Source organism: Microcaecilia unicolor, chromosome 3 (assembly GCF_901765095.1).
Source record: "Microcaecilia unicolor chromosome 3, aMicUni1.1, whole genome shotgun sequence".
In the NCBI taxonomy this organism is placed as follows: domain Eukaryota; kingdom Metazoa; phylum Chordata; class Amphibia; order Gymnophiona; family Siphonopidae; genus Microcaecilia; species Microcaecilia unicolor.
Genome location: NC_044033.1, coordinates 175,416,051 through 175,441,912, shown reverse-complemented (window position 1 = coordinate 175,441,912; position 25,862 = coordinate 175,416,051). Strand labels below are relative to the sequence as shown.

The following is a 25,862-nucleotide window of genomic DNA, read 5'->3' as shown; positions in this document are numbered from 1 at the left end:
CCAGAGAATGTAGTAAAAGCAGTTAGCTTAGTGGGATTTAAACAAGGTTTGGATAGCTTCCTAAAAGAGAAGTCCATAAGCCATTATTAAAATGACTTTGGGAAAATCCACTGCTTATTTCTAGGATAAGCAGCATAAAATGTATTGTACTGTTTTGGGATCTTGCTAGGCACTTGTGACCCAAATTGGCCACTGTTGGAATCAGGATGCTGGGCTTGATGGACCTTTGGTCTGTCTTAGTATGGTAATACTTATGTACCAGCAGATGGAAACGGGATGAAAATAGTTCTCAAGTGATTCGCGACTTAAGGGCATCGTGCAGCATAAAATGTTCAGTATTTCTCTGTCTCCCAAGTGGCTAGATGATGGGCTAACAGCTCTGCTCCTGACCTGATTTCTGACTAGTTTCAGTTGAGTTTTAACTACCCTTTTGGGATTTGTGCTCGTGAGCCAGTTTTATGCAGAGTCTCAGTTGAGTTGGAGGTGCATGTTTGGCTTATTCTCCTGAACCAGTTTCTCAGCCGTATTTCAGTCGAGTTGGTGCCCTCCTGGACTTGTTCTCCTGACCCAGTTTAATAACTGGGTTTCAGTTGAGTTGGGGGTACCTTCTTTGGCATCTTTTATGTATAGCGAAAGCTACATACCTGTAGAAGGTATTCTCCGAGGACAGCAGGCTGATTGTTCTCACTGATGGGTGACGTCCAACGGCAGCCCTCAGACCGGAGATCTTCCCTAGCAACAACTTTTGCTAGGCCTTGCAAGAGCATGCATGACACGCATGCGCGACCGCCTTCCCGCCCGTACGAGAGCTTGCTCGTCAGTCCAGTAAATAGCAAGACAAGGGAAGAGACAACTCCAAAGGGGAGGTGGGCGGGTTTGTGAGAACAATCAGCCTGCTGTCCTCGGAGAATACCTTCTACAGGTATATAGCTTTCGCTTTCTCCGAGGACAAGCAGGCTGCTTGTTCTCACTGATGGGGTATCCCTAGCCCCCAGGCTCACTCAAAACAATAAACATTGGTCAATTGGGCCTCGCAAGGGCGAGGACATAACTGAGATTGACCTAAACTTATTCAACTAACTGAGAGTACAGCCTGGAACAGAATAAAAATGGGCCTAGGGGGGTGGAGTTGGATTCTAAACCCCGAACATATTCTGCAGCACCGACTGCCCGAACCGACTGTCGCATCGGGTATCCTGCTGAAGGCAGTAATGCGATGTGAATGTGTGGACGGATGACCACGTCACAGTCTTACAAATCTCTTCAATAGTGGCTGACTTCAAGTGAGCCACTGACGCTGCCATGGCTCTAACACTATGAGCCGTGACATGACCCTCAAGAGTCAGCCCAGCCTGGGCGTAAGTGAAGGAAATGCAATCTGCTAGCCAATTGGATATGGTGCGTTTCCCAACAGCCACTCCCCTTCTGTTGGGATCAAAAGAAATAAACAATTGGGCGGACTGTCTATGGGGCTTTGTCCGCTCCAGGTAGAAGGCCAATGCTCGCTTGCAGTCCAATGTGTGCAGCTGACGTTCAGCAGGGCGGGTATGAGGACGGGGAAAGAATGTTGGCAAGACAATTGACTGGTTCAGTTGGAACTCCGACACCACCTTCGGCAAGAACTTAGGGTGAGTGCGGAGGACTACTCTATTATGATGAAATTTAGTATAAGGAGCATGAGCTACCAAGGTTTGAAGCTCACTGACTCTGCAAGCTGAAGTAACTGCCACCAAGAAAATGACCTTCCAGGTCAAGTACTTCAGATGGCAGGAATCGAGTGGCTCAAAAGGAGGTTTCATCAGCTGGGTGAGAATGACATTGAGATCCCATGACACTGTAGGAGGTTTGATGGGGGGCTTTGACAAAAGCAAACCTCTCATGAAGTGAACAACTAAAGGCTGTCCCGAGATCGGCTTACCTTCCACACGGTAATGGTATGCACTAATCGCACTAAGATGAACTCTTACAGAGTTGGTCTTAAGACCAGACTCGGACAAGTGCAGAAGGTATTCAAGCAGGGTCTGTGTAGAACACGAACGAGGATCTAGGGCCTTGCTGTCACACCAGACGGCAAACCTCCGCCATAGAAAAAAGTAACTCTTCTTAGTGGAATCTTTTCTGGAAGCAAGTAAGACTCAGGAGACACCCTCGGAGAGCCCCAAAGAGGCAAAATCTACGCCCTCAACATCCAGGCTGTGAGAGCCAGGGACTGGAGGTTGGGATGCAGAGGTGCCCCCTCGTTCTGAGTAATGAGGGTCAGAAAACACTCCAGTCTCCACGGTTCTTCGGAGGACAACTTCAGAAGAAGAGGGAACCATATCTGACGTGGCCAAAAAGGAGCGATCAGAATCATGGTGCCTCGATCTTGCTTGAGTTTCAGCAAAGTCTTCCCCACCAAAGGTATGGGAGGATAAGCATACAGGAGGCCTTTCCCCCAATTCAGGAGAAAGGCATTCGACGCTAGCCTGCCGTGGGCCTGAAGTCTGGAACAGAATTGAGGGATCTTACAGTTGACTTGAGTAGCAAAGAGATCCACCAAGGGGACACCCCACACTTGGAAGATCTCGCGTGCCACTCTCGAATTGAGCGACCACTCGTAAGGTTGCATTATCCTGCTCAACCTGTCGGCCAGACTGTTGTTTACGCCTGCCAGATACGTGGCCGGGAGAAACATGCCATACCAGCGAGCCCAAAGCCACATTCTGACGGCCTCCTGACACAGGGGCGAGATCCGGTGCCCCCCTGCTTGTTGATGTAATACATGGCAACCTGATTGTCTGTCTGAATTTGAATAATTTGCTGGGACAGCTGATCCCTGAAAGCCTTTAAAGCGTTCCAGACCGCTCGCAACTCCAGGAGATTGATCTGTAGACCTTGTTCCTGGAGGGACCAACTCCCTTAGGTGTGAAGCCCATCGACATGAGCTCCCCACCCCAGGAGAGACGCGTGCGTAGTCAGCACCTTTTGTGGCTGAGGAATTCGGAAGGGACGTCCCAGAGTCAGATTGGACCGAATTGTCCACCAATGCAGCTTAACAGGGAAAAACACTAGGAAATAGTGGAAAAGTTTTTTTAACAAGAACATGAAGAAGAACGCGAACGGAGAACTTTCCGAACACTTCCGAAAGGAAAAAAGCGGCGAAAAAACACACGAGGGTCTCCTTGAGGCACAGAATGACCGTAAACAGCCGTCTTGAGCCGCGGAAAAAAGAAGACTGACAAGCACGCTCTCGTACGGGCGGGAAGGTGGTCGCGCATGCGTGTCATGCATGCTCTCGCGAGGCCTAGCAAAAGTTGTTGCTAGGCAAGATCTCCGGTCTGAGGGCTGCCGTTGGACGTCACCCATCAGTGAGAACAAGCAGCCTGCTTGTCCTCGGAGAACTATCTATATATAAAGCAGCTGTTCTATGGAGCTAAGGTATATCTCTGAGGTCTCTGAGATCCATACCTCCCCCGTCCACACCCCCTACCAACATCGCCCTTAGAAATCAGCCTCCATTTGGTGAGCCTGCTCTGATTTATTTTGGTGCACCGGTGTTCTCTGTGTTTCTGTTCCTTTTTAAACACACACATATATATGGCTTGTTCATTCCTCACATCGGGGACTCTTTTATGCTCAGTTGCACGAGTTATTGACAGAAAGCCTTGTTCTTCAAGTTTCTTTAAGCAACTAATATTTCTCTGTGACTCTGTTTTTAGCTACTCCTGTTTCCATGCTGCTTTACATTTCTGTCAGTTTTTTCCTTTCAGAATTCTTTTTTAGTTAGCTGGGGTTTTTTTTTTTTTTTTTTTTAATTTTTCTAATTATGCTTCCTGACTGTCCTAGCTGTATGACTCAGAGTGGGCAAATTGGACATTTATTAGCTCTTCTCGCCTTGCATTTGAAGAAAAATAAAAAGGCAGCTCACATTAAGTGCCTCTCCCTTTTATTCTTTCTCAGGTATGGATCCCGAGGTTAGCTAATTGGTTAGCTTATGAACTATATTTTTGAATATGCTGGGACATACGGCTATTCATTTGTATGTCAGTTTTCATATCATCTGTATATATGCCTTATGTAGTTTTGTTCTTCGCAGTGTAAGATCTATCTATATTCTGTGCTGGAGATTAGACTGTTTATCTTGTCTTAGGAGCTTGGGTGTATTTCCAACAAAAGTCGATTCTGTGTTTTCTGATACTGTGAAGTTACCTATAGTTTTACGTGAGTAAATACTCAGTTTCAGCAAAAGAAAAAGGATCCCTTTTTTCTTTTTTTTTCTATCCTAGAGAAATTTTCTACTCATTTAAAAATCTTCTGAACTGAATTGTTCAACTATACATAGAGCTGTCCCAGTCAGTTTTAGTCCCATGCTTTGTTACATCCCATTTGTTTGGACTAGTCTGATAAGATTCCAAGGAAGGAAAAGTTATGTCTTACCTGATGATAATTTTCTTTCCTTTAGTCCTATCAGACCAGTCCAGAATTACTCCCTGGGTGATTAATTTTATTTTGGTTACAAGCTATATTTGTCAGATATCAGATTCTATTTTTAAGTTTCCTAACTTATTGTATGTTGCATGTTTCCTGACTTTGTGAAATATCTGCATATCAGTAGAGCAGTTGGTAAGATTATAACCTGATTGAGACATTTGGTCTCAAAGTTTCAATTTGAAATACTGAACATTCTATGAGGCATTTTACCCTTAAGGGGCGAATCACTTGAGAACTATTTTCATTATCTGTCTCTATCTGCTGGTAGATGGACACAGCCTATTTGTCTGGACTGGTCTGATAGGAAAAAAAGTTATCAGGCAAGACATAACTTTTCCATAAAATGAAAAAAACCATGATTCTCTTTTTCTTCTGGTGACCTCTTAAGAGGGAGATAATGTTTTTCTGATTTCCTTAGGAGCCCAGTCTTGTTTCCTGGTGCCTCAGTTTACCCAGCTATTAGAGAATGGTAATTGGGGAGCATTTTATGATCCCTATTGCATAGCAATTTGAGCCATTTTTGTTTTTCCTATGAATGTAATTAAATTCACCCATTTCTTTTAGTTGAAGGAAAGGACTGAAACCCTATTTAAACTGGAACAACTCAAATGCTATTCATTAAGGAGCCTTTACTTTCTTTCTGCTTATTAAGATGAGAGCCTTGGCCTATACGAAGCTGGTTTGTGGCAACTCACCTGTTTCTTTTGGTCTTCAGGTGGCACTGGAGAAGCTGAAGCCTTTGAGAAGGGGCCGGAAAAGGAATCAGCAGTAAGTCTGTCATAATTTCACTTTCAAAGTATTTAAAGCAGTAGCTGCAGAAGCCCATTTCTAGATGACATTTTTTGTGGTGTCTTATTGTTTTAGAGTTGATAGAGCTGCTTCTTTGGGTAGGGGTGAACATAAAATAAGTGTTCTACAGAAATATAACTACCAGTACCTTACAGGGCTAAATTTAAAACTCTGATTTTCCAAAGTCCTCAGACAAAATGGGCCAGAGTACTTAAAGAATAAGTTAGCCCTTTACACCCCTTTAAGACATCTAAAGTCCTCTCAAGGCTCATTACTATCTGTACCCTCGTCCAAAGAAATTGTACAATGTGATACCCGCTAGCGAACCGTCTCAGGAGTGGTCCCCACGATCTGGAATTTACTCCCAGAGCGGCTACACATAACTCGAGGCTACCTGTACTTCAGGAAGCAGGTGAAAGCCTGGCTCTTCTCCTAAACCTTTAATACAAAGGGTGACTGACTATACACTTATTCTGCACCTGGACTAGCTTGCTACACCCACTGTAACTTAGACCAGTTCCTTATCTCTTGCTTAACTATACAAACTTGTCTTGAGTTTAACTAACTATCAAATTATCCCATCTGACTCTGTACCATGCATGTTGTTCCCATCATATATCTGCTCTTCGTCCCTCAGCTATATGGTTAGCCGTATTGTAGAAAATCTTTAGCATCTTTAGTTGAATGTTCTAATGCATGCTGCTTAGGTATATCGTTAGTATTATGCTAATATTGTATTATGTCTCTGGTATTTGAATTCCAGTGCTGTTAAATGTGTATATTTTTGGTACTGTTTCACGGTAGTTCTATTATTAGGTTTCAATCTATTTTTTTTTTCAAGTTTACCTCATTTATTTTATCTGTGTTTATTGTTGGTCATTTTACTATTGTTATGCTGTTAACAAAATTGTAAGCTTTATGTTAAACTGTACCTGCTGTACACCGCCTTGGGTGGATCTCTTCATAAAGGCGGTTAATTTTTAATTTCTTTATTAATTTTGTTTTAAACAAAGATAACACACTTTGAATGATACATCAATGTTTTAAATAACAACTTTAAAGTAAATTATTCCAATTTTTTAAATTCCAAAAGGAATTTATATAAACATTGATTTTCAGCAGTCCACAAATTAGAGAGAATCCAAATATCACCAAAGGAAGTTGGTTAAAGTGGAAATAATTAACATTTAAGTTAGAGCAGGCGGTTTCTAAATTTACATCTTAACTATATTTCCAACATTTATTTGGTCAGTTCTTATATCTATTATTCTTGAAAAAAATTAAACATTTGCATGGAAACCTTAATTGAAAAGTAGCTTCTATTTCCACTGCTTTCTGCTTCAATTCCAGAAATTTCTTTCTCCTTTGCTGAGTCCATTTAGAAATATCTGGGAACATCAAAATCTTATCTCCCATAAATTGAGGCTGTAAATTCTTAAAATGCAATCTTAGTAAAGCCTCTTTATCTTGTATAAAGACAAAGGATATTATTAAAGTAGCACGAGTTTTAATTTCTTCCTGAGATTGCTCCAATAGTCCGGATACGTCCAGAAATTCAGAAGATGTTTGTAACTCAATAGGAGACGATTGAGAATTTTTCCCTTGTAGTTTAAGGTAATATATTTTTTGCAGTGGAGGCAAAGAGTCCTCTGGATATTTGAAAGTCTCCTTCAAAAGTTTGTTAAACAGCTCTCTAGCAGACATATATTGTGTTTGAGGAAAATTTAATAAACGCAAATTTAAATTTCTTGAAGAATTTTCTAGATTTTCAAGTTTTCTGTGGATAATCAAACAATCTCCTGCTATTTGAGATTGCTGTGCTTGAGTTTTCACTATATCAGTTTCCATTGCAACTTGTTTAGCAGAAATCACTTCAACTTTTCCTTTAAGGTCTTTTACTTGTCTAGAATTATTCAATGAAACCGAAATAAAGGAAGTACAGACCTTAAGTAGGGCTTCAAGAGCCGTCCAAATAGAGTCCAGGGATATTTCCTGGGGTTTCGCCAGGGGCTGAATCGCCATCGCACACAACGAGGCTTCCTCCTTGAGACTACCGTTCCGGGTCCCCCTCATTGTTGTTTCTCCTAACGCCAATCCTGGCGAAATCTGGATGTCCCCCAGCGAGGTCAGATCTTCTGCCATCTTTTTCGACGGGGTCTGCCGTCCCTTCGAGTCTATACCTTCACTCGGTAATCCGGCCCCGTCTACTTGTGGCGGTGGGGGAGCTATAGGTCCTAGCGGGCTGAGCGAAGTTTCGCTCTCCAAGCCGGGGCTCTTCCCCGCCCTGGCAGCAGAAACGCCCGTCGGTGTAGAAACCAAAAAAGCAGAAATAGAAGTTTGGCTCAAAGAGTGGGTCTCCAGCCTAGAGAGGGACGGTCCCTTCGGCTTACCCTTTCTCTTTGGCATGCTCGTAGTATCAAAAAGAGAGTAAGGAATAAAGCTCAAGCAGAGCGTTCCACTCCTGCTTCCTGCTCGGTCGCCTTCTTGGATCCTCACATTGTTCAATTTTCCATAAAGGCGGTTAATAAATTCCAGTAAATAAATACAATTTATCATGGCACATAAAAAGACCTCCAGGCCCATCACCTCTATATTTCCTTTCCCCCCTTCTGCAGACCCTACCCAGTATCCAATTTTACTCCCTTGCTTCCCTTCCGTTGCCAATGATCCTCTGTGCTTCTCTCAGACTCCAGAATTCTGATACTGTCTCTGTTCTAACCACCTCACCAAGGGGTGCTTCTGTGCATCACCATCCTTATAGGGAAGAAACATTTCATTTTGCTCCTCAATTTATCTCATGCCAACTCATATCATGACCCCTTGTTTTAGAACTGCTTTGCCTTGGTGGGGGGGGAGCCTACTTTCTTAACATTCTTTATACACAGGGGCATTTGAAATAACCACTATTTTGATATGTAACCCCATAATTTTGAAATAACTCAAAAATGAAATTGTAGATCTGTTAGTAATGTGTAATTGGTCACTGAAATTGTTTATGGAATAATGATTCGAGGCTGATTATTGTAATGCCAGTATTTTAAAAAGAGTTAGTGCTAGGCAAAATTATTGGAACTATTATAAAGAAAAAAAAATACTGAACACATATATAGACATAGTTTAATGGGAACAGAATCGACATGGATTTAGCCAAAAGAAGTCTTGCCTCGCCAATACGTATCTGGCTGAAGGTGAGCCAGCTGATATGGAGGCAGATTTTAGATAGTAGATGGAGAGGGGAATTCATACATCCAGGTTGGGAAATGGAGAAATCCCATAGTATTTCACTAGAGGCTCTTATATAAATAGGTGAAGTACTGTGCACGTATGTCTCTCTCTACATGCAAATTATTTCTATTGATTACATTCAGATGATGTGAAATAAGTGGATTTTTAAAAATTGCATATAGCAGAAAAAAAATCATGTAAATGCTCCCCACATATGTGTGGGTGCAGCTTTTCAGAATCACTGCTCACTTAGCCCCAGACAGGAAAACCAATTCCCCTCTCCAATCACCCCTTCTGAACCCTCTGTAGCAAGAAAAACACCTCCAACCTCCATCTCTGGCCTTACTGGGGCCCCTGGTGTCTAGTGGGGGCAGTGGCAATACCCAAATGCCCACTTGCTCCCGCTCGAATGGCTCCTATTTCTGCAGTGGCCACCGCAACCCCCCAGTAGATACTTCCGCTAGGCTCAGGTTGTTAAATATTTTAGTTAATAAGACAGGCTGACTCCTAGTGGTAATACCATGAGATTACTGCTAGGGGTCGTGGTGGCCATTTTGGAACTGAAAACCAAAGAAACAGGAGTTGAGTGGGCATTGCTAGTCTCCCGCTGGATACCAGGGACTCTGGTAAGGCAAGGACTAAGGATCCAGGAGTTGGGGAAAGGGTGTGGGGGGGGGGGGCTTGGGAGGTGGTGTTCTTGCCGCAGAGGAGGTTGGGGGGATATGTACGGCTGGGGGGGATTTTTGCCTTGGGAGTTTAGGGGGTAAAGATATCTTGGGGGAGATTTGGGAGTGGCCATTTTCAGCCTTTACACCTGCTCTTCAAGAAGGCATTTATGTGTGTTGCAGGCCAGGATTAAATGCCAATGTTTAGAATTTTTTCACATCAAAATGGATTCCCCTTCTAAGATGGGAAATCCAAGTCGATGTATTAGGCCGTCTGAAACTACTCCCTCCTTTCCCAGGGGCATAGGCAGAAGTCTATGGGGGGAGGTGGCTAGGGGTGGTGATCACACATTTCCTTTCATCTGCCAGCACTTCGCCCCCGCACACAGGCAGGGAGCTCAAGCCCCCGCCAGTTGAAAAAGCCTGCTGCCTGAGCAGCGCGGAAGTCAGTATTCCCACACATATTCAGTTCATATTGCTGAGCATGGTGTGGAAGTGCTGGTGTTGCAGACTTCCTTGATGCTCAGGCAGCACGGGGGTGGGAGTGGAGGCTTGGGCAGCAGACTTTTTCGGTTGGCAGGGTTTGGGCATTTCTGCCAGCCATTCCACGGTGCCACAGTTTTGGAGGGGGCCTGAGGTGGCTCAGGGTCCCGAGGCCCCCTTGTGGCTACACCACTACTTTTCCCACTGCTACCATGCATCCTACCAAGGTGTGAGCATCACCACCTGTAAATAGAACCGATACGTGTATGCCAATCCAGATGGCGAAGAGGTCCCACTGACGGTGGCCAGCATTTCACAGTAGCTGCATTAGGGTTTACAGGACCATATCTGGTGGGGCCACTTTGCTGGTCTTCAGAATGTATATAGACTCCATACAGATGTGTGACTTCGCTATTACTTTGAATTGTGCCAGTTGACGGCAATTGAAATTTGAAAATTGTTTTGCACTGACTGCATTTGTGACAGCAGAAGAAGAAGGATCTGTCCTTTGGAATGAACTGGATTTATTTATTATACTTTGGAACAATATTGGCACTGGATTTAAAAATTGGGAGGTTTTTTTTTTCAGCCACTGAGGTGACTTTACCCATTATACCTGAGCCTGTCAATTAAGGCGCAGGTAGGTTCTGAGACTTTTTCCTCCCATATTTAAGATAAGCCCTGCTCAGTCTGGTTGATAGGGTTTTAAATGTTTTAGACCTTTTAAAATTTGTCTGGGATTTTTTGTTTTGTTATTGGATTTTCTGATTCCAGAAGCTCTTCATATATATATATTGTGTATTGGTTCACTAATAGAATGCCCCAGGGATCTGTACTAGGACTAATGCTTTAACATATCTTATACATGATTTGGAAATGCAAACAATGAGTGAGGTGATCAAATTTGCAGACAACACAAAATTATTCAAAGTTATTAAATCACAAGCAACTTGTGAGAAATTGTAGAAGGACCTTGAGACTGGGAGACCAGGCATCCATATGGCAAATGGAAATCAATGCGGACAAGTGCAAAATGATGCAGCTAGGAAAGAATAATCCAAATGATGCTAGGGTCCACATTAGGAGTCAGTACTCGGGGAAAAGGATATAGACATCATTGTGGATAATATGTTGAAATTGTCTGCTCAGTATGTCGTGACAGCATGAAGAAAAGCTACATGGTCAGCCATACAAATGTGCCTCCTTACAATGAACCCACTTACAGCTGTGGGATATACTGAGGAGGGAAGTGGGTGAGTAGAGCAAAGAAGGGCTGCTGGCATGTGCTCAGAAAGGCCCAATCAAAATCTTTATATGGAATATTAGGAATTGTTAGGAAAGGAATAGAAAATAGAACAAAGAATATCATAATACTTCAGTATCGCTGTAAAATGTGACTGCACCTTGAACATTTTGTGTGATGGCTGGTCGCCATCACACAAAAGAGGTACAGTGGAATTACAAAAGGTGCAGAGAATGGGGGATCAAAATGATAAAAGGGATATAAGGAAAGGTTGTATAGGTTACGGGCTTCAGCTTGGATAATAGAAGGCTGAGGAGAGATATGTTAGAGGACTGTAAAATCATGAGTGGAGGGAAACAGGTAAATGCGAATCATTTATTTACTCTTTTAGATCTCAGTCCTGTGACTCGCCGACATCGTCATCGGTCAATGTAAAGATACTAAAGAAGTACATTGACCGATAATTATGCCTGCAAGCCATAGGACTGAGGTCCTATGTGAAAAGAGTCACCACTGAGATCATTAGGAGTTCTCTTGTATGTATTAAAATGAAATGCGTGCACTCTTCGCCCTTTCCTTTCTGAGCACACTACCAGAACCCTCATCCACACTCTTATCCCTTCTCGTTTAGATTATTGCAACTTGCTTCTTACAGGTCTCCCACTTAGCCATCTCTCTCCTCTTCAATCTGTTCAAAATTCTGCTGCATGACTAATATTCCGCCAGTGTCGTTATGCTCATATTAGCCCTCTCCTCAAATCACTTCACTGGCTTCCTATCCGTTTCTGCATACAGTTCAAACTTCTCTTATTGACCTATAAGTGCATTCACTCTGCAGCTCCTCAGTACCTCTCCACTCTCATCTCTCCCTACATTCCTCCCCGGGAACTCCGTTCACTAGGTAAATCTCTCTTGTCTGCACCCTTCTCCTCCACTTCTAACTCCAGACTCTGTTCCTTTTATCTTGCTGCACCATATGCCTGGAATAGACTTCCTGAGCTCCATCTCTGGCCGTCTTCAAGTCTAAGCTAAAAGCCCACCTTTTTGATGCTGCTTTTAACTCGTAACCCTTATTCACTTTGTTCAGAACCCTTATTTTATCATCCTCACTTTAAAATTCCCTTATCTCTTGTTTGTTCTGTCTGTCTGTCCTAATTAGATTGTAAGGTCTGTTGAGCAGGGACTGTCTCTTCATGTTCAAGTGTACAGCGTTGCGTACGTCTAGTAGCGCTTTAGAAATAAGTAGTAGTAGTCTCTGGCTGAAGATAGTAAGTGGCACATTTAAAACAAGTCAGATAAAATATTTTTTTCACTGAATCCACAATTAAGTTCTAGAGTTTTTCTGGAGGATATGGTAAAAACAGTTAGTGTAGCTGAGCTTAGAAAAGGTTTGAACAGGTTCCTAGAAGAAAAGTCAGTGAGGAGAAGTTAACTCTTATCTGCCAGTTTTCTTTCTGTTTTCATTCCTTGGAATGGAGGAATAGCCTAATGATTAGTACTACGGCCTGAGAACCAAGGGAACTGGGTTTGATTCCCACTGCAACTCCTTGTAACTCTGGATGAGCCTCTTAACCCTCCATTATATATATATACTACTATGTAAACTGCTTTGATTGTAACCACAGAAAGGTAGTATATCAAATCTCATCCCCATATCTTTAGACTCAATAGACCAATCCAGGACTTGTGGATTTCTGTCCATCAACCAGCAGGTGGAGATAGAGAATACAGAACTTGTAAGCTCTGCCCTATCCCTATAAGGCACCATGCAGCTCCCATAGATCAGTACTTTGATTAAAAAGCAGTGAAAAGTTAGTGAATGTATACTATTATACTTCCTTCTTTATCCTTTCAAAAATAAGAAGAAACAATTGTCACCTTTCTATGTGGTAAAATACTGTAAGAAGAACTACTTGAAAAACTGAACATACAGGAGCCAAATTCCGCTAAATCTTCACAAAATATCGGGCAGGAAGCTGGACTGATCTGTTGGGACTAAAAGGAAGAAAATTAGCAGGTGAGACTTAATTTATACTTCCTTAGCATCCCTAACAGACTAGTCCAGGACTTGTAGAATGTATCAAAGCCGTTCTCATATTGGGAGGGATTGAGATACTCTCTCTTTCCCAAAGGAAGCCTCCTGTCTAGGTACTATGTCCAATCGGTAATACTTGATGAAACTGTGAAGCGAGGACCACATTGCTGATCTGCAAACGCGAAAGGCATTGTTCAAAATTGAAAACGTTGACCCAGCACTACAAACTTGAGAAAACATTGATGATGTAGCTAAATCAGGATATGAAAATAAGCTTCCTTGAGGTCTAGAGAAGTGAGAAAGTTTTCCTAATCGAATGAAAGCTATCACCAATGGAAGAGTCTCTATTTCACTCAGAGTACACAATTTACTGGCTTGAGATCAAGTATGAGACCAAAACTGCTCCCTTTGTTGGGGACCACAAAGAAGACGGAATTTCTTCTCTGCTTCCAATCCCTTCTGGGAACTGGAAAACAGCTCCTAAGTCTGCAAGGGGGATTTTACTGCCTGACACTTGGAGGGGAACCTTGCAAGAGGATTCTAAGAAAAACATCTGTAAGAGGGTGGGAAAACTCTACTTTGCAACGCTCCCTTATCACTTCTTATTTCCATATCACTTCTTATTTCCCTTGGTTGGAGGTTCTCCAGGTCCATTCCTTGAGAAATAAGGCCAAACACCTGCCTATGAGGGTTCCGGGAAAATGGACCTGGACCCCTTTGTTGGGAGGGTTGAGATGCTTTAGAGGGTCTGCCCTGACCTCCTCCTGTCACTCTGAAAAAAAGTTTGTCTTGGTTGACCATGGATATGCTGAAAGGAGCCTGAGTGACCTGGCCTTTAACATTTTGCATTCCCAAAATGTGAACAGGTCAAAGAGGACCTAGAGCCAGATATAGGCTTGTCTTTAGGAAGTCACTGAGCCTGAGGATCTCCGAGATCCTTCACTAATTTCCCCAGATCCTTACTAAACAGCTTTCCCTTAAAGGGCAGTTTGCTAAGACTAAATTTAGATGCTGCATCTGCAACCAAATGCCTGGTCCACAAAATCTGCTTGGATGACACCACCAAGGCCATCTCTGTAGCCAAAGCTCAAATGTGATCATAAAGAGCAATTGATAAATAGGCTAATCCTACTTCTAGTCTCACAAATTCCAAAGGAGACCGAAGGCCAGAATCTTGGGTCAAAATATTGGCTTGTTGATTCCAGCATAGATAGGCCCTGGTGATGTACACATCACAAATGGCTTGATAGTTTGTAGCGATGACTCCATTTTGCAATCCTGAAGATTCGTAAATGTTGTATCTTTTTCTTCCACTGGAATTTCACAACAAGGTTCAAAAGATAAACCTTGCTTTCTCTACCTCACCACCTCTCCCTCCACTAGTCCGTTCCCCTCTCTCTCCTTCCCCTCATTCCCTTTCCTCCTTTCCTGAAGTTACTATTGAGGAAACTACACTTCTCCTTTCTTCCTCAAAATGTACCACCTGTTCCTCTGATCCCATTCCCACCCACCTTCTTAATGCCATCTCTCCTGCTCTTATTCCTTTTATCTGTCACATTCTCAACCTCTCACTTTCCACTGCGACTGTCCCTGCTGCCTTTAAACATGCTGTGGTCACACCTCTCCTTAAGAAGCCTTCACTCGACCCTACTTGTCCCTCTAATTACCGACCCATCTCCCTCCTTCCTTTTCTCTCCAAATTACTTGAGCGTGCTGTTCACCGCCGCTGCCTTGATTTTCTCTCCTCACATGCTATTCTTGACCCACTAGAATCTGGTTTTCGCCCTCTCCACTCAACCGAAACTGCGCTTACTAAAGTCTCCAATGACCTATTACTGGCTAAATCCAGAGGTCAATATTCCATCCTCATTCTTCTTGATCTTTCCGCTGCTTTTGACACTGTCGATCACAGCATACTTCTCGATACCCTGTCCTAACTTGGATTCCAGGGCTCTGTCCTTTCCTGGTTTTCTTCCTACCTCTCCCTCCACACCTTTAGTGTTCACTCTGGTGGATCCTCTTCTACTTCTATCCCTCTGCCTGTCGGCGTACCTCAGGGTTCTGTTCTTGGTCCCCTCCTCTTTTCTATCTACACTTCTTCCCTTGGTTCATTAATCTCATCCCATGGCTTTTCCTACCATCTCTATGCTGATGACTCCCAAATCTACCTTTCTACCCCTGATATCTCACCTTGCATCCAAACCAAAGTTTCAGCGTGCTTGTCTGACATTGCTGTCTGGATGTCTCAACGCCACCTGAAATTAAATATGACCAAAACCGAGCTTCTCATTTTCCCCCCCAAACCCACCTCCCCGCTCCCCCCGTTTTCTATTTCTGTTGATGGCTCTCTCATTCTCCCTGTCTCCTCAGCTCGAAACCTTGGGGTCATCTTTGACTCTTCTCTCTCCTTCTCTGCTCATATCCAGCAGATTGCCAAGACCTGTCGTTTCTTTCTTTACAACATCCGTAAAATCCGCCCCTTTCTTTCCGAGCACTCTACCAAAACCCTCATCCACACCCTTGTCACCTCTCGTTTAGACTACTGCAATCTGCTTCTTGCTGGTCTCCCACTTAGTCATCTCTCCCCCCTCCAGTCGGTTCAAAACTCTGCTGCCCGTCTCGTCTTCCGCCAGGGTCGCTTTACTCATACTACCCCTCTCCTCAAGACCCTTCACTGGCTCCCTATCCGTTTTCGCATCTTGTTCAAACTTCTTCTACTAACCTATAAATGTACTCACTCTGGTGCTCCCCAGTATCTCTCCACACTCGTCCTTCCCTACACCCCTTCCCGTGCACTCCGCTCCATGGATAAATCCTTCTTATCTGTTCCCTTCTCCACTACTGCCAACTCCAGACTTCGCGCCTTCTGTCTCGCTGCACCCTACGCCTGGAATAAAGTTCCTGAGCCCCTATGTCTTGCCCCATCCTTGGCCACCTTTAAATCTAGACTGAAAGCCCACCTCTTTAACATTGCTTTTGACTCGTAACCACTTGTAACCACTCACCTCCACCTACCCTCCTCTCTTCCTTCCCGTTCACATTAATTGATTTGATTTGCTTACTTTTTTTTTTGTCTATTAGATTGTAAGCGCTCTGAGCAGGGACTGTCTTTCTTCTATGTTTGTGCAGCGCTGCATACGCCTTGTAGCGCTATAGAAATGCTAAATAGTAGTAGTAGTAGTACACCAAAGGCCAGAATCTTGGGTCAAAATATTGGCTTGTTGATTTCAGCATAGATAGGCCCTGGTGATGTACACATCACAAATGGCTTGATAGTTTGTAGCATGACTCCATTTGGAAATCCTGAAGATTCGTAAATGTTGTATCTTTTTCTTCCACTGGAACCGTAGTCTTCTTTGTGACTGCTGTCACTAGGGCATCCACCTTAGGCTATACCAACTTTTCGTCGTCCTCCTCAGGAACCAAGGAGTAAAGCTTAGCCGTGGCACGGCAGAAGCAGAACCTCACATCAGGAGAATCCCATTGTGCTGAGATCAATTCTTGTGTAGCCAGATGGATGGGAAAGGCTTTGGGCATCTTTTTGATACTTGCCATAATAGGATCCCCTGAGGAAGGAACTGAGTCTGACAGAGAAGAAATACTGAGGACTAGGGCTGTACTGAATATTTGTATTCAATTTGATTGGGCCCCGAATACGTTATTCATATTTGACCAAATAATGATTTAAATTTGAATACGAATAAACCAGTGCTCTACTGTGCTAAATCCTGCTGAAATAAACACTTCATCTCTGATTTCATTTTATTTCTTTTATTATTTATGTTATATGTCAATGTCCATTATTTGTATTTGGTATTTGTATTCAGCTGAATAATATTTTTTATTATTTGTATTTGGCTGACTAGTAAAATATGCTATTTGGTACAGCTCTACTTTGGACTTCCAAGGACATAGTTACTAAGAAGGGGACCACATCTTTATGAAACGGTTTCACCACTATGGGATCATCACTGTCCTCCGCTGCAATTTCACCTTCCTCCAGTGAATCCTTCAGACATGAGGTCCTGGAAATTATGGAAGGAGCTACTTCAGAAGGCACAGCCAAATACAGAGACTCTGAATCCACGTGCTGTAGGTGGTTCAACTTCCTTAGTTTAGTCCCCAGTACTTCCCAAAGGTCTCTAGAGGTAGAAGGCAAATCTTGAGGATTCTGTTGTTTTTTTTTTTTATAATATGCCTGAAGGAGCAGGACAGAATCCAGAGAGAAAGAAGTGGAAATAGATAGAGTCCATCTCCTCTCCCCCTCCCCTTTTTCCTTAGATGCTGAACAACATCAGCAGAGAGTAACAGCAGCTGAACAGAAGACGGACAATCTAAAGTCAGGGCATGAGCACAGGAAAGCAAACTGGCTCCGTTTCAGTGCTTTCTGTGGAGACTACAAAGCCGAGACTGCTGAAAGAGCTTTGTCTCCCCAGGGTCCCAAGCTGGTTCAGCTGGTGTGGCCATAGCAAACAGGAGCATCAAGGGAAGAAGGTTTCTCCTTATGGAGAACAGCAGAGTGGTTCAAATAGGGAGCAATGAATGGCCAAACTGAAGGCAGAAGAACAAGTACTCACCAATGGGACCCAACCCCCAATAACATAACAACATAGTAACGTAGTAGATGATGGTAGATAAAAACCTGTACGGTACATCCAGTCTGCCTGAGAAGATAAACAACAAGATATGTATACCTGATTTTGATTTGTTCATTGTTATTTTCAGGGCATAGACCGTAGACGTCTGCTTGGCACTGGCATTGTTCTAAAACTTTTGAAGTTATTATCGAAGACCTTGAAAAGCTCCATTCTGGCCCATCCAAATCTATCCAGCCACGATTTGGGCACCGATCGTAGAAGGCTGCCCATAACTGGCTTTGCTTCCCAATTACCAGTGTTGCCACCTAGTCTCCACTAAGCTTCTTTGGATCAATTCCTTCTAAACAGGATTCCTATATGTTTATCACACACATTTTTTAATTCTGTTACGGTTTTCATCACCACCTGCCACTGGAGGGCATTCCAAGTATCCACCACCCTCTCGGTGAAAAAATATTTCCTGACATTATTCCTGAGTCAGCCTCCCTTCAACCTCAATTTATGTCCTCTAGTTCTATCACTTTTTCTGGAAAAGGTTTGTTTGCGGACTAGTACTTTTCAAATATTTAAACGTCTGTATCAAATCACCTCTGGTTCTCCTTTCTTGTAGGGTATGCATGTTCAGGTCATCGAGTCTCTCTTCATACGTCTTGCAATGCAAACAGCATACAATTTTTGTTGCTTTTCTTTGAACCGTTTCCAATCTTTTCAAATATTTAGCAAGATATGGCCTCCAAAACTGAAAACAGTACTCCAAGTGGGGCCTCACCAGTGACTTGTACAGGGACATGAACACCTCCTTTCTTCTGGTTATACCCCTCTCTATGCAGCCTAGCATCCTTCTGGCCACAGCCACCACCTTGTTGCATTGTTTCATCGCCTTAAGATCCTCAGACACCACCCCAAGGTCCCTGTCCTGAGTTGAGCTTACCAATCTCTCCCCTCCTATCTGGTACATCACTCTGCACTTCTCATTAAATTTTAACTGGCAGACCCTTGACCATTCTTCCAAGGAGTCACTGATTGGGGGGGAGGAGGGACCAAACATCACACACCACTGGGTTCAGTCCTTAAAAAACAAAACAGAACGTCTCCTTTTTCCTGCTCTACAGAAGAACAGTGAAAATACTGCTTCGGGAGTCAGTCTCAACCAAGCAGTCCAGGGGCAACTACATGAAGCATCATCTTCCACCTTATAGAGAAATACTGATCTGTGGAAGCTGCAGAGTGCCCTGTTGGGTAGAACTTACAGTCCTGTCTCCACCTGCCAGATGATGGACACAAACCAAAATCCTGGATTGATCTGTTGAGGATACTAAGGAAAACATTATTAGCTGGGTAGATTTGGGAGAGTCACAGCTTATCTACTGCCAACTCCAGACTTCGCGCCTTCTGTCTCGCTGCACCCTACGCCTGGAATAAACTTCCTGAGCCCCTACGTCTTGCCCCATCCTTGGCCACCTTTAAATCTAGACTGAAAGCCCACCTCTTTAACATTGCTTTTGACTCGTAACCACTCGCCTCCACCTACCCTCCTCTCTTCCTTCCCGTTCACATTAATTGATTTGATTTGCTTACTTTATTTATTTTTTGTCTATTAGATTGTAAGCTCTTTGAGCAGGGATTGTCTTTCTTCTGTGTTTGTGCAGCGCTGCGTACGCCTTGTAGCGCTATAGAAATGCTAAATAGTAGTAGTAGTAGTAATCTCTGGATTTGAGCCATAAGGAATTGATCTGTTCTTGGGATCCTGCTGAGTATTTGTAATCTGGATTGGCTACCGTTGGAAGCAGGACACTGGGCTCAATGGATCTTTGGTCTGATGTAGTACGGGAAGGTCTTATGAGGGGTATTTTTTTCTGCAAAGTAAAGGTAAGCAGCTTATTGGTTTTGATCTAATTTTTTTTTAACTGTTTTTCCAGCACGTCAAGAATGAGCACTAGGCTGGACGGAATGGCATCAAAGTGGGGTGGCATGGGCCCCAGTGTTGTTGTCACAAATGTAAGTAGGAATTAGTATTTATCTCTACTTCTGTGCTCACCATTTTCTGTCAGCCCCAATGGTGATGCTGAGCTTATCTCATATTCCATTGCCCAGAGCATGGAGGTGAACCTCTCAGATTTAAAGGTACTCTACTGTAACGCACAGTAACTTGTAACTGAAGTGACGCAAGAGTGAGTTATTTTATGTGCCCATACAGGATTTAAAAAAAACAATAATAAAGCCCATGGTATTGCCTCAGCCAGACACGGGGGGCTCATTTTCAAAGCACTTAGACTTACAAAGTTCCATAAGTTACTAACGGGGCTCATTTTTGAAAGAGAAAAACATCGAAAAGTGTTATAAAGCACCATTTGGACGTTTTTCTTCTCAAAACGTCCAAATTGTTATTTTTGAAACCTATTTTGCAGACGTTTATCTATGCAGTTCGTCTGCAGTGTGTCCAAATCACGAGGGGGCATGTTGGGGGTGTTTGTCAGTGTGGGATTATGATGTGCCTGACACCTGGATGTTTTACAGCAATAATGGAACAAAACAAAAACGTTCAGGACTAAAACCAAGACATTTTGGTCTAGACCTGTTTTCAGAATGAATAAGGCATAAAAAGGTGCCCTAAATGACCAGATGACCACTGGAGGCAATTGGGGTGACCCCCACCCCACAAAAATGTGAATAAAAATATGTCATCAGCCTCTATGACAGCCTCAGATGTTAAAGTCAGGTCTGTTAGAGCAGCTTGCAGTAGTAGTGGAGCACTACACTGGAGTAGTGTAGCGTCCAAAGCACAAAGCCTTGTTGAAAACAGTATTTTCGAAAAAAAGACGTTTTTCTTTTTTCGAAAATGACCTTATTTCCTATTTGGATTTTGGACGTTTTGCTCAAAACATCCAAAGTTGGACTTAGACGTCATATTGAAAATGCCCCTCCACGTAACTTTGTAAGTCTAGGTGTTTTGAAAATATACCTCACAGTCAGTGGTGAAAATCACAGCCCCTGTCTGTGTACTGTTTCCTCCTTGCCTTCCCCCTTGACATTGCACTGTGCATTGTTGTGCTTGTACTAAAAAAAACTTTGCTTACCAGTAGCACAATTGGCTAGTCTCTGTGGTAGCTGGGGTATTTCTCACTATGTAAATGCCTTTACCTGTTGAAAATGTCCTTGCATAGGCATGTAAAGATTCTGTGTCCGGGTTCCCTCACACATCTCGTAGACCTCACTTTTATCTCCAGCTTGTCTACTGTACAGTATCCTCTGTGGTGTTAGACATTCTTGAATGGTGCTGGATGCTATGTTTGCTCTCACAGAGAGGCTTTGCAATGTATCCATTACCTGCTGATTTGTGCAAGATTTTGTTTTAGAGGGTCTGTTTGTGTTCTTAAACAATTTCCTTTCTTGTCTTTCTCTCCTTTAGACAGATCGTTCGATCACACGTCTGCAGAGACCGGGTAGGCCGGCAAAAAATAAGAGACGTCGACTTCTTTCATAGCACTACATCCTGATGAGCCCCTTCTGTCAGTGCTTCCCCTCAGCTCTTCTCCCAATCAAGGCACTTTTATTTTTATAGTCTGTCTCATTTTTGGACACATCCCTGATATGGCAGGGATAGATTGGAGGAAGAGTTCTTCTGCTGGTGCATTTGGGAGCCAGAGAGAGAAAGCGTACCAGCCTATCACTACAGTGACATCATGGAAATATGGGGGGCTTTATTCCAGAGAGTGTTTTCCACTTTTTGACTGATGCAGGAAACAATATGCACCCCACACCTGAATTTTTTGTTCAAGTTGAGTGTGGGGAAAGCTCTTTATTTTGTTGTAAACAGAATTTTATAATTTATTTGAATTTTAAAGTTATATAACTTAAACATATGAAAGCTCCCCCTTCCCATTTAATACAGTGGATTAGACTACTGTTAAGATGTTCAGTTCCAGCAAGCTACATTTTCTCTTCCCTTTTTATTCAGCCCTGAGTGCACACAGTCTTGGCTGCCTCCACTTTCAGCATGGACTTCCATTTTGAAACGAGGCCGAGCAAACACATCCCTCCCCCACCCCCACCCCAGTTCCCCGGAGAGTAACAGGTACAGAAAACCTACTTTGTTACAACCGCTCCCCCCCTCCTTTGTTTACCATATCTGTAGAGGATGTGCATGAAGTTTCAGGACTACATTGTTCCTTCAGATGGGGAAGGGGCCTGTGTGATCTGAAAGCTCAAGTATATCATCTTCAGATAATTGTAGCACTGATTCAATAAAAGATTGCCTGGTTTACCTAAAATACAGTTTTTTCTATAGCTGTTAACGGGGCTACAGGAGTTCTACATGTAAGAATTGGTAAAAAGGAAAACTCCATCTTGTTCCTTCAATTGGGGTCAGCCTGAATAGGCTCATGCAGTGTAGGGTTTGCCCCCAGTAAATGTATGGAGTTATAGTTCAGCTTTTCTTAAGGAGGTCAACGCCATGCATGCACTGGGGCAAAACCCAGCATTAGATCATCTTATTCAGATGCACCAGAATAAATGGCAGCCATCATAAGAGCCAAGAGCTGCAGTAACCAGAGTTCAGTAGAGGCTCGAGGCATGCTTTCTGAATGGCAGAGTTGAGCTTGGTTGGCACGGGGGGGTGGGGGGGGGGGGAATTCAGCTGCAGCCTCTTTCAGAAAAAGCTGTGATTCTGTTTCAGTATGCCAGTTGTCATACCTCCTATTTTATTTTAAGAACCCTGAAGAACAAACCAACACAAAACGTGTACTAGGGGTGGTCTTTAAAGAAACAAACAAAAAAAACCCCGCAGCTGGTCTGATTTTGTTTTAGAAGGAAGCCGCTTTCTGAGCGCCAGCCCACATATGACATTGTGGGGCCTTTTATTTTAAGCTGTGATTTTGGAACCAGTGTGCTCTAAAAGTCTGATTCTGTACTTCTAGCCAGGCAGAAGGCACACAGATCCTGCAACTGTGCTGCATTGCTGTCGGAGTGGGAATGGCTTTAGTATGTTTTTTAATAGCAGCACGGGGACTTAACAGGTACTAATTATAGATAGGGCCAGATGCACATATCTCCCACAGACACAAAAGGAGAAATAAAACAAAACCTTCTGTTTCCGAAATCATGAACTTCCAGGCTAAGTGGTAATTTTTTTTTCTTTCTTTCTGTCTTTTGTTTTTTTAATGACTGTTTCCATAAAACAACTTTGTGGCAGTTCTCTCTTAAAGGCTCTAGTAAGAGACATCACAAGGAAGGAAAGGGTTTAAGGAGGTCAGCACTTACAAATGAAATCGATGGAAGCTCCTAGTGGCAGCTCTAGAAACTGTTTTTCACACCACTTTTTTTTTTCACGTGAATAAAAAAAAAAATCAATTAAATGCATTTAGATCTATAACTGTATATACACTACAGATCAATCACTGAAAACCAAAATTCCCACACAAGACTAATTTCAGCTTCTTTTTTGTGTGTGCGCATGTCAATATGTAAATAGAATTATGAAAAATTATGCAATTTAAAATTCTTGTAAATGTTGTATAGGTAGATGCCTTCTTTACACCTCCAAGACAAAATCTTTTATTGCCATTTTGCGGTCATGTATAATAAGTCACCATTGAGCATTTGGGGGGATTTTTTGGAAAAAAAATCACAAATTGAAACCTTGTGAATTGTAGTCTTTTTATATGGGATTAAACTTAATTTAACAGATGAAAATATTTTGAAAGTTTAGATTTTAAGTTACTATTTCTTTTTTTTTTGGGGGGGGGGGGCAGTGGGAGAGGTTTTGTTTTGTTTTGTACCAAGTATTAAAATGTGTTTAAAAAATCTAAATGTTTTGTGCTGTTTGTATGTGTTGCTACATTATTATTCTGGCATCTGGTAAAGATTTCTTAGGATTATCCACTTCCACCTGATGAAAACGAAGTTACTCACCTGTAGCAGGTGTTCTTTGAGGACAGCAGGACACACATTACCACATATGGGTAACGTCATCCAGCGGAGCCCTGCACTGACGTTTCCTAGCGTTCTAGGGTTTTCTGAAGCCTTTGGAAGCTCCACACCGTTCATGCTTGAGGATCTTCCCGCCTGATGTAAGTATGTGGAACCCAACAGTACAGTGGAAGGGATGTGGTAATGTGTGCCCTCCTGTCCTCCGAGAGCGCCTGCTACAGGTAAGTAACTTTGCTTTCTCTGAGGACAAGCAGGACAACAATAGTAACACATATGGGAATCCCTAGCTACCAGGGTCACTGAAAATATACAGTGGATAATAGGGACTTGCAACAGGCACGGTCAGCCTTGAACCAGTTAACCTAGTAACTGCCCGAAACAAAATTCACATGGATAGGCGCTCGATGTATTCTATAAACCGTGCTGAAATTTAGGAGTACTTTATAGAATATGCCTAGGTGTTATTTCATTTTGGCACCAATTTTGTAGATGTGATAATACATAATCTAGGGCATCTTTTACTAAGGCATGCTCACAATTTTAGCCGTGCTAAAATTGTGGGCATGCTAAATATTAGAGACGCCCATAGGAATGCACTGGTGTCGCTAACATTTAGCGCACGCCAAAAATGTGAGCGTGCCTTAGTAAAAGACCCTCCTAGTCCTATATCCACACAATCCAAGTTTTACTGTGCAATGCCTGAGTTTGTCTGCTTCGCAGAGCTTTTTCTCACAGAGACAGAAGCAAAGCCATAGCCAACAAGGTCAGGAGCCTTTGAAAATACTCCCCTAACTGACTTCTGTCCAGGGTCCTGAATTCTGGGCTAGATGATGACTAAGATCTAGGTGCATCCGATTTACCTAGGTGTGCTCCCCAAAATTCTGTAACCAGGGATGAAGATTTGATTGATTCCCCCAACATGCCCACACCCCCTTTGTTACTATGCAACAAGTTTCTCCTTTTTGGGTAGTCAACTTTGGAATGCTCTACCAAGACCCATCCGAGCAATTAAGAACTATTTACCATTCAGGAAAATGTTAAAGTCCCATTTTTTTCAAGCAAGCTTATTCTAATGGACCAACTTAATTCTACCAGTCCACCTACAACACTGCTGCTCTGACGATGACACTGACTCTGACACCAATTATACCTGTTACCTTATTTTCAAATCCCCTTATACTCAATCTCTAATCTTCTCTTCTCCATCCTTTTTACCATATCCCTCCCAATCTCCTTCCATTTTACCTTTCCTATCCTTGTCTACCTTCCCTATTCCAATTCATATATTCTTGGGCATTGTTGCCACTGTGTTTATCACCGTTTATAATATTCTTCTTACATGTCCTTTGTAATGAGTTTTCTTTTACTATGTAAGCCGCATTGAGCCTGCTGTATGTGGGAAAGCGCGGGGTACAAATGTAATAAATAAATAAATATGCATGCTGGAATTTACTTATGTCTCTTTTTAGAATACATCTAAAAAGATGTGCATGTAAATTGTAATTATTGCCAATTAGCGTTGATAATTGGTCATAACTTGGACAATTAACAATAATAGGCTCATTGAATAATTGAGTAGTGTGCATGAATTGGCCACTTGCACAATTTAATGCACGCTACTCAGCGTGTATCATATATGGAATCTGGAGGATAATGCCCAGGCAAGGATGTTCACAGTTTCTCCAGCATGTACAGCGAGAGTAGTTATTTCAGAAAAAAATATGATCGCAAAAAGAGCTGCATCACTTGGGGCCTTGCACATGTAAGCAGCATCATCTATGCATGAAGGTGCTCATCTTGCAACACACATATATTCCAATATTCAGATCAATGTGGCTTACATTAGTAATATTCCATACAAATGAGAATGTAAGAAATTAAAACAAAATAGTAAACAGAAAATTAGAGAAACTTGGTTGATAGAAAACGAGGAGGGATTAATCATTGCAATTAAGACAGCTGCAAAAACAATTCATTTAATTGAAAAGGATTCTTCAGGAATTTGTGGACAATCAGGTTGTTGCTGATACGTGTAACTTCACTTGGAATAGAATTCCACCATTTGGTGTCTTAAGGGGCCCTTTCACTAAGCTGTGCAAGCACCTATGTGTGCCCAATGCATGCCAAAATGGAGTTACCGCTCAGCTTTTGTGGTCATTTCATTTTGGCGTGCATCCAATACGTGTGTCTGAAAAATAATGTTTTATTTTTGGATGTGTGTATTGGGCGCATGCCAAGTGGCATTTGACGCACGTAGGTCATTACCACCTGGTTACTGCGTGAGACTTTACTGGCTGGCGGTAAGGTCTCAGATCCAAAATGGATGCGCGGCAATTTTCATTTTGCCGCACGTCCATTTTCAGCAAAAATTTAAAAAGGCTTTTTTTGCAGGTGTGCTGAAAAATGATTCTGCATGCGCCCAAAAC

At 42.7% G+C, this 25,862-nt stretch overlaps 1 protein-coding gene across 3 annotated transcripts in view; it reads left to right on the top strand.

Annotated features, from left to right (window-relative positions):
* Window positions 1-23,240, top strand: part of MBD6 (methyl-CpG binding domain protein 6) — a 96,749-nt gene extending 73,509 nt beyond the window's left edge. For all 3 annotated transcript variants that reach the window (XM_030196618.1, XM_030196617.1, XM_030196619.1), the window contains 3 exons: window positions 5,186-5,238; window positions 19,428-19,506; window positions 20,918-23,240. In XM_030196618.1, the coding sequence (XP_030052478.1) occupies window positions 5,186-5,238; window positions 19,428-19,506; window positions 20,918-20,992 (207 nt within the window). In that variant the 3' untranslated portion in view covers window positions 20,993-23,240. The remainder of the gene's footprint in view (window positions 1-5,185; window positions 5,239-19,427; window positions 19,507-20,917) is intronic.
* Window positions 23,241-25,862: the final 2,622 nt, after the last annotated feature.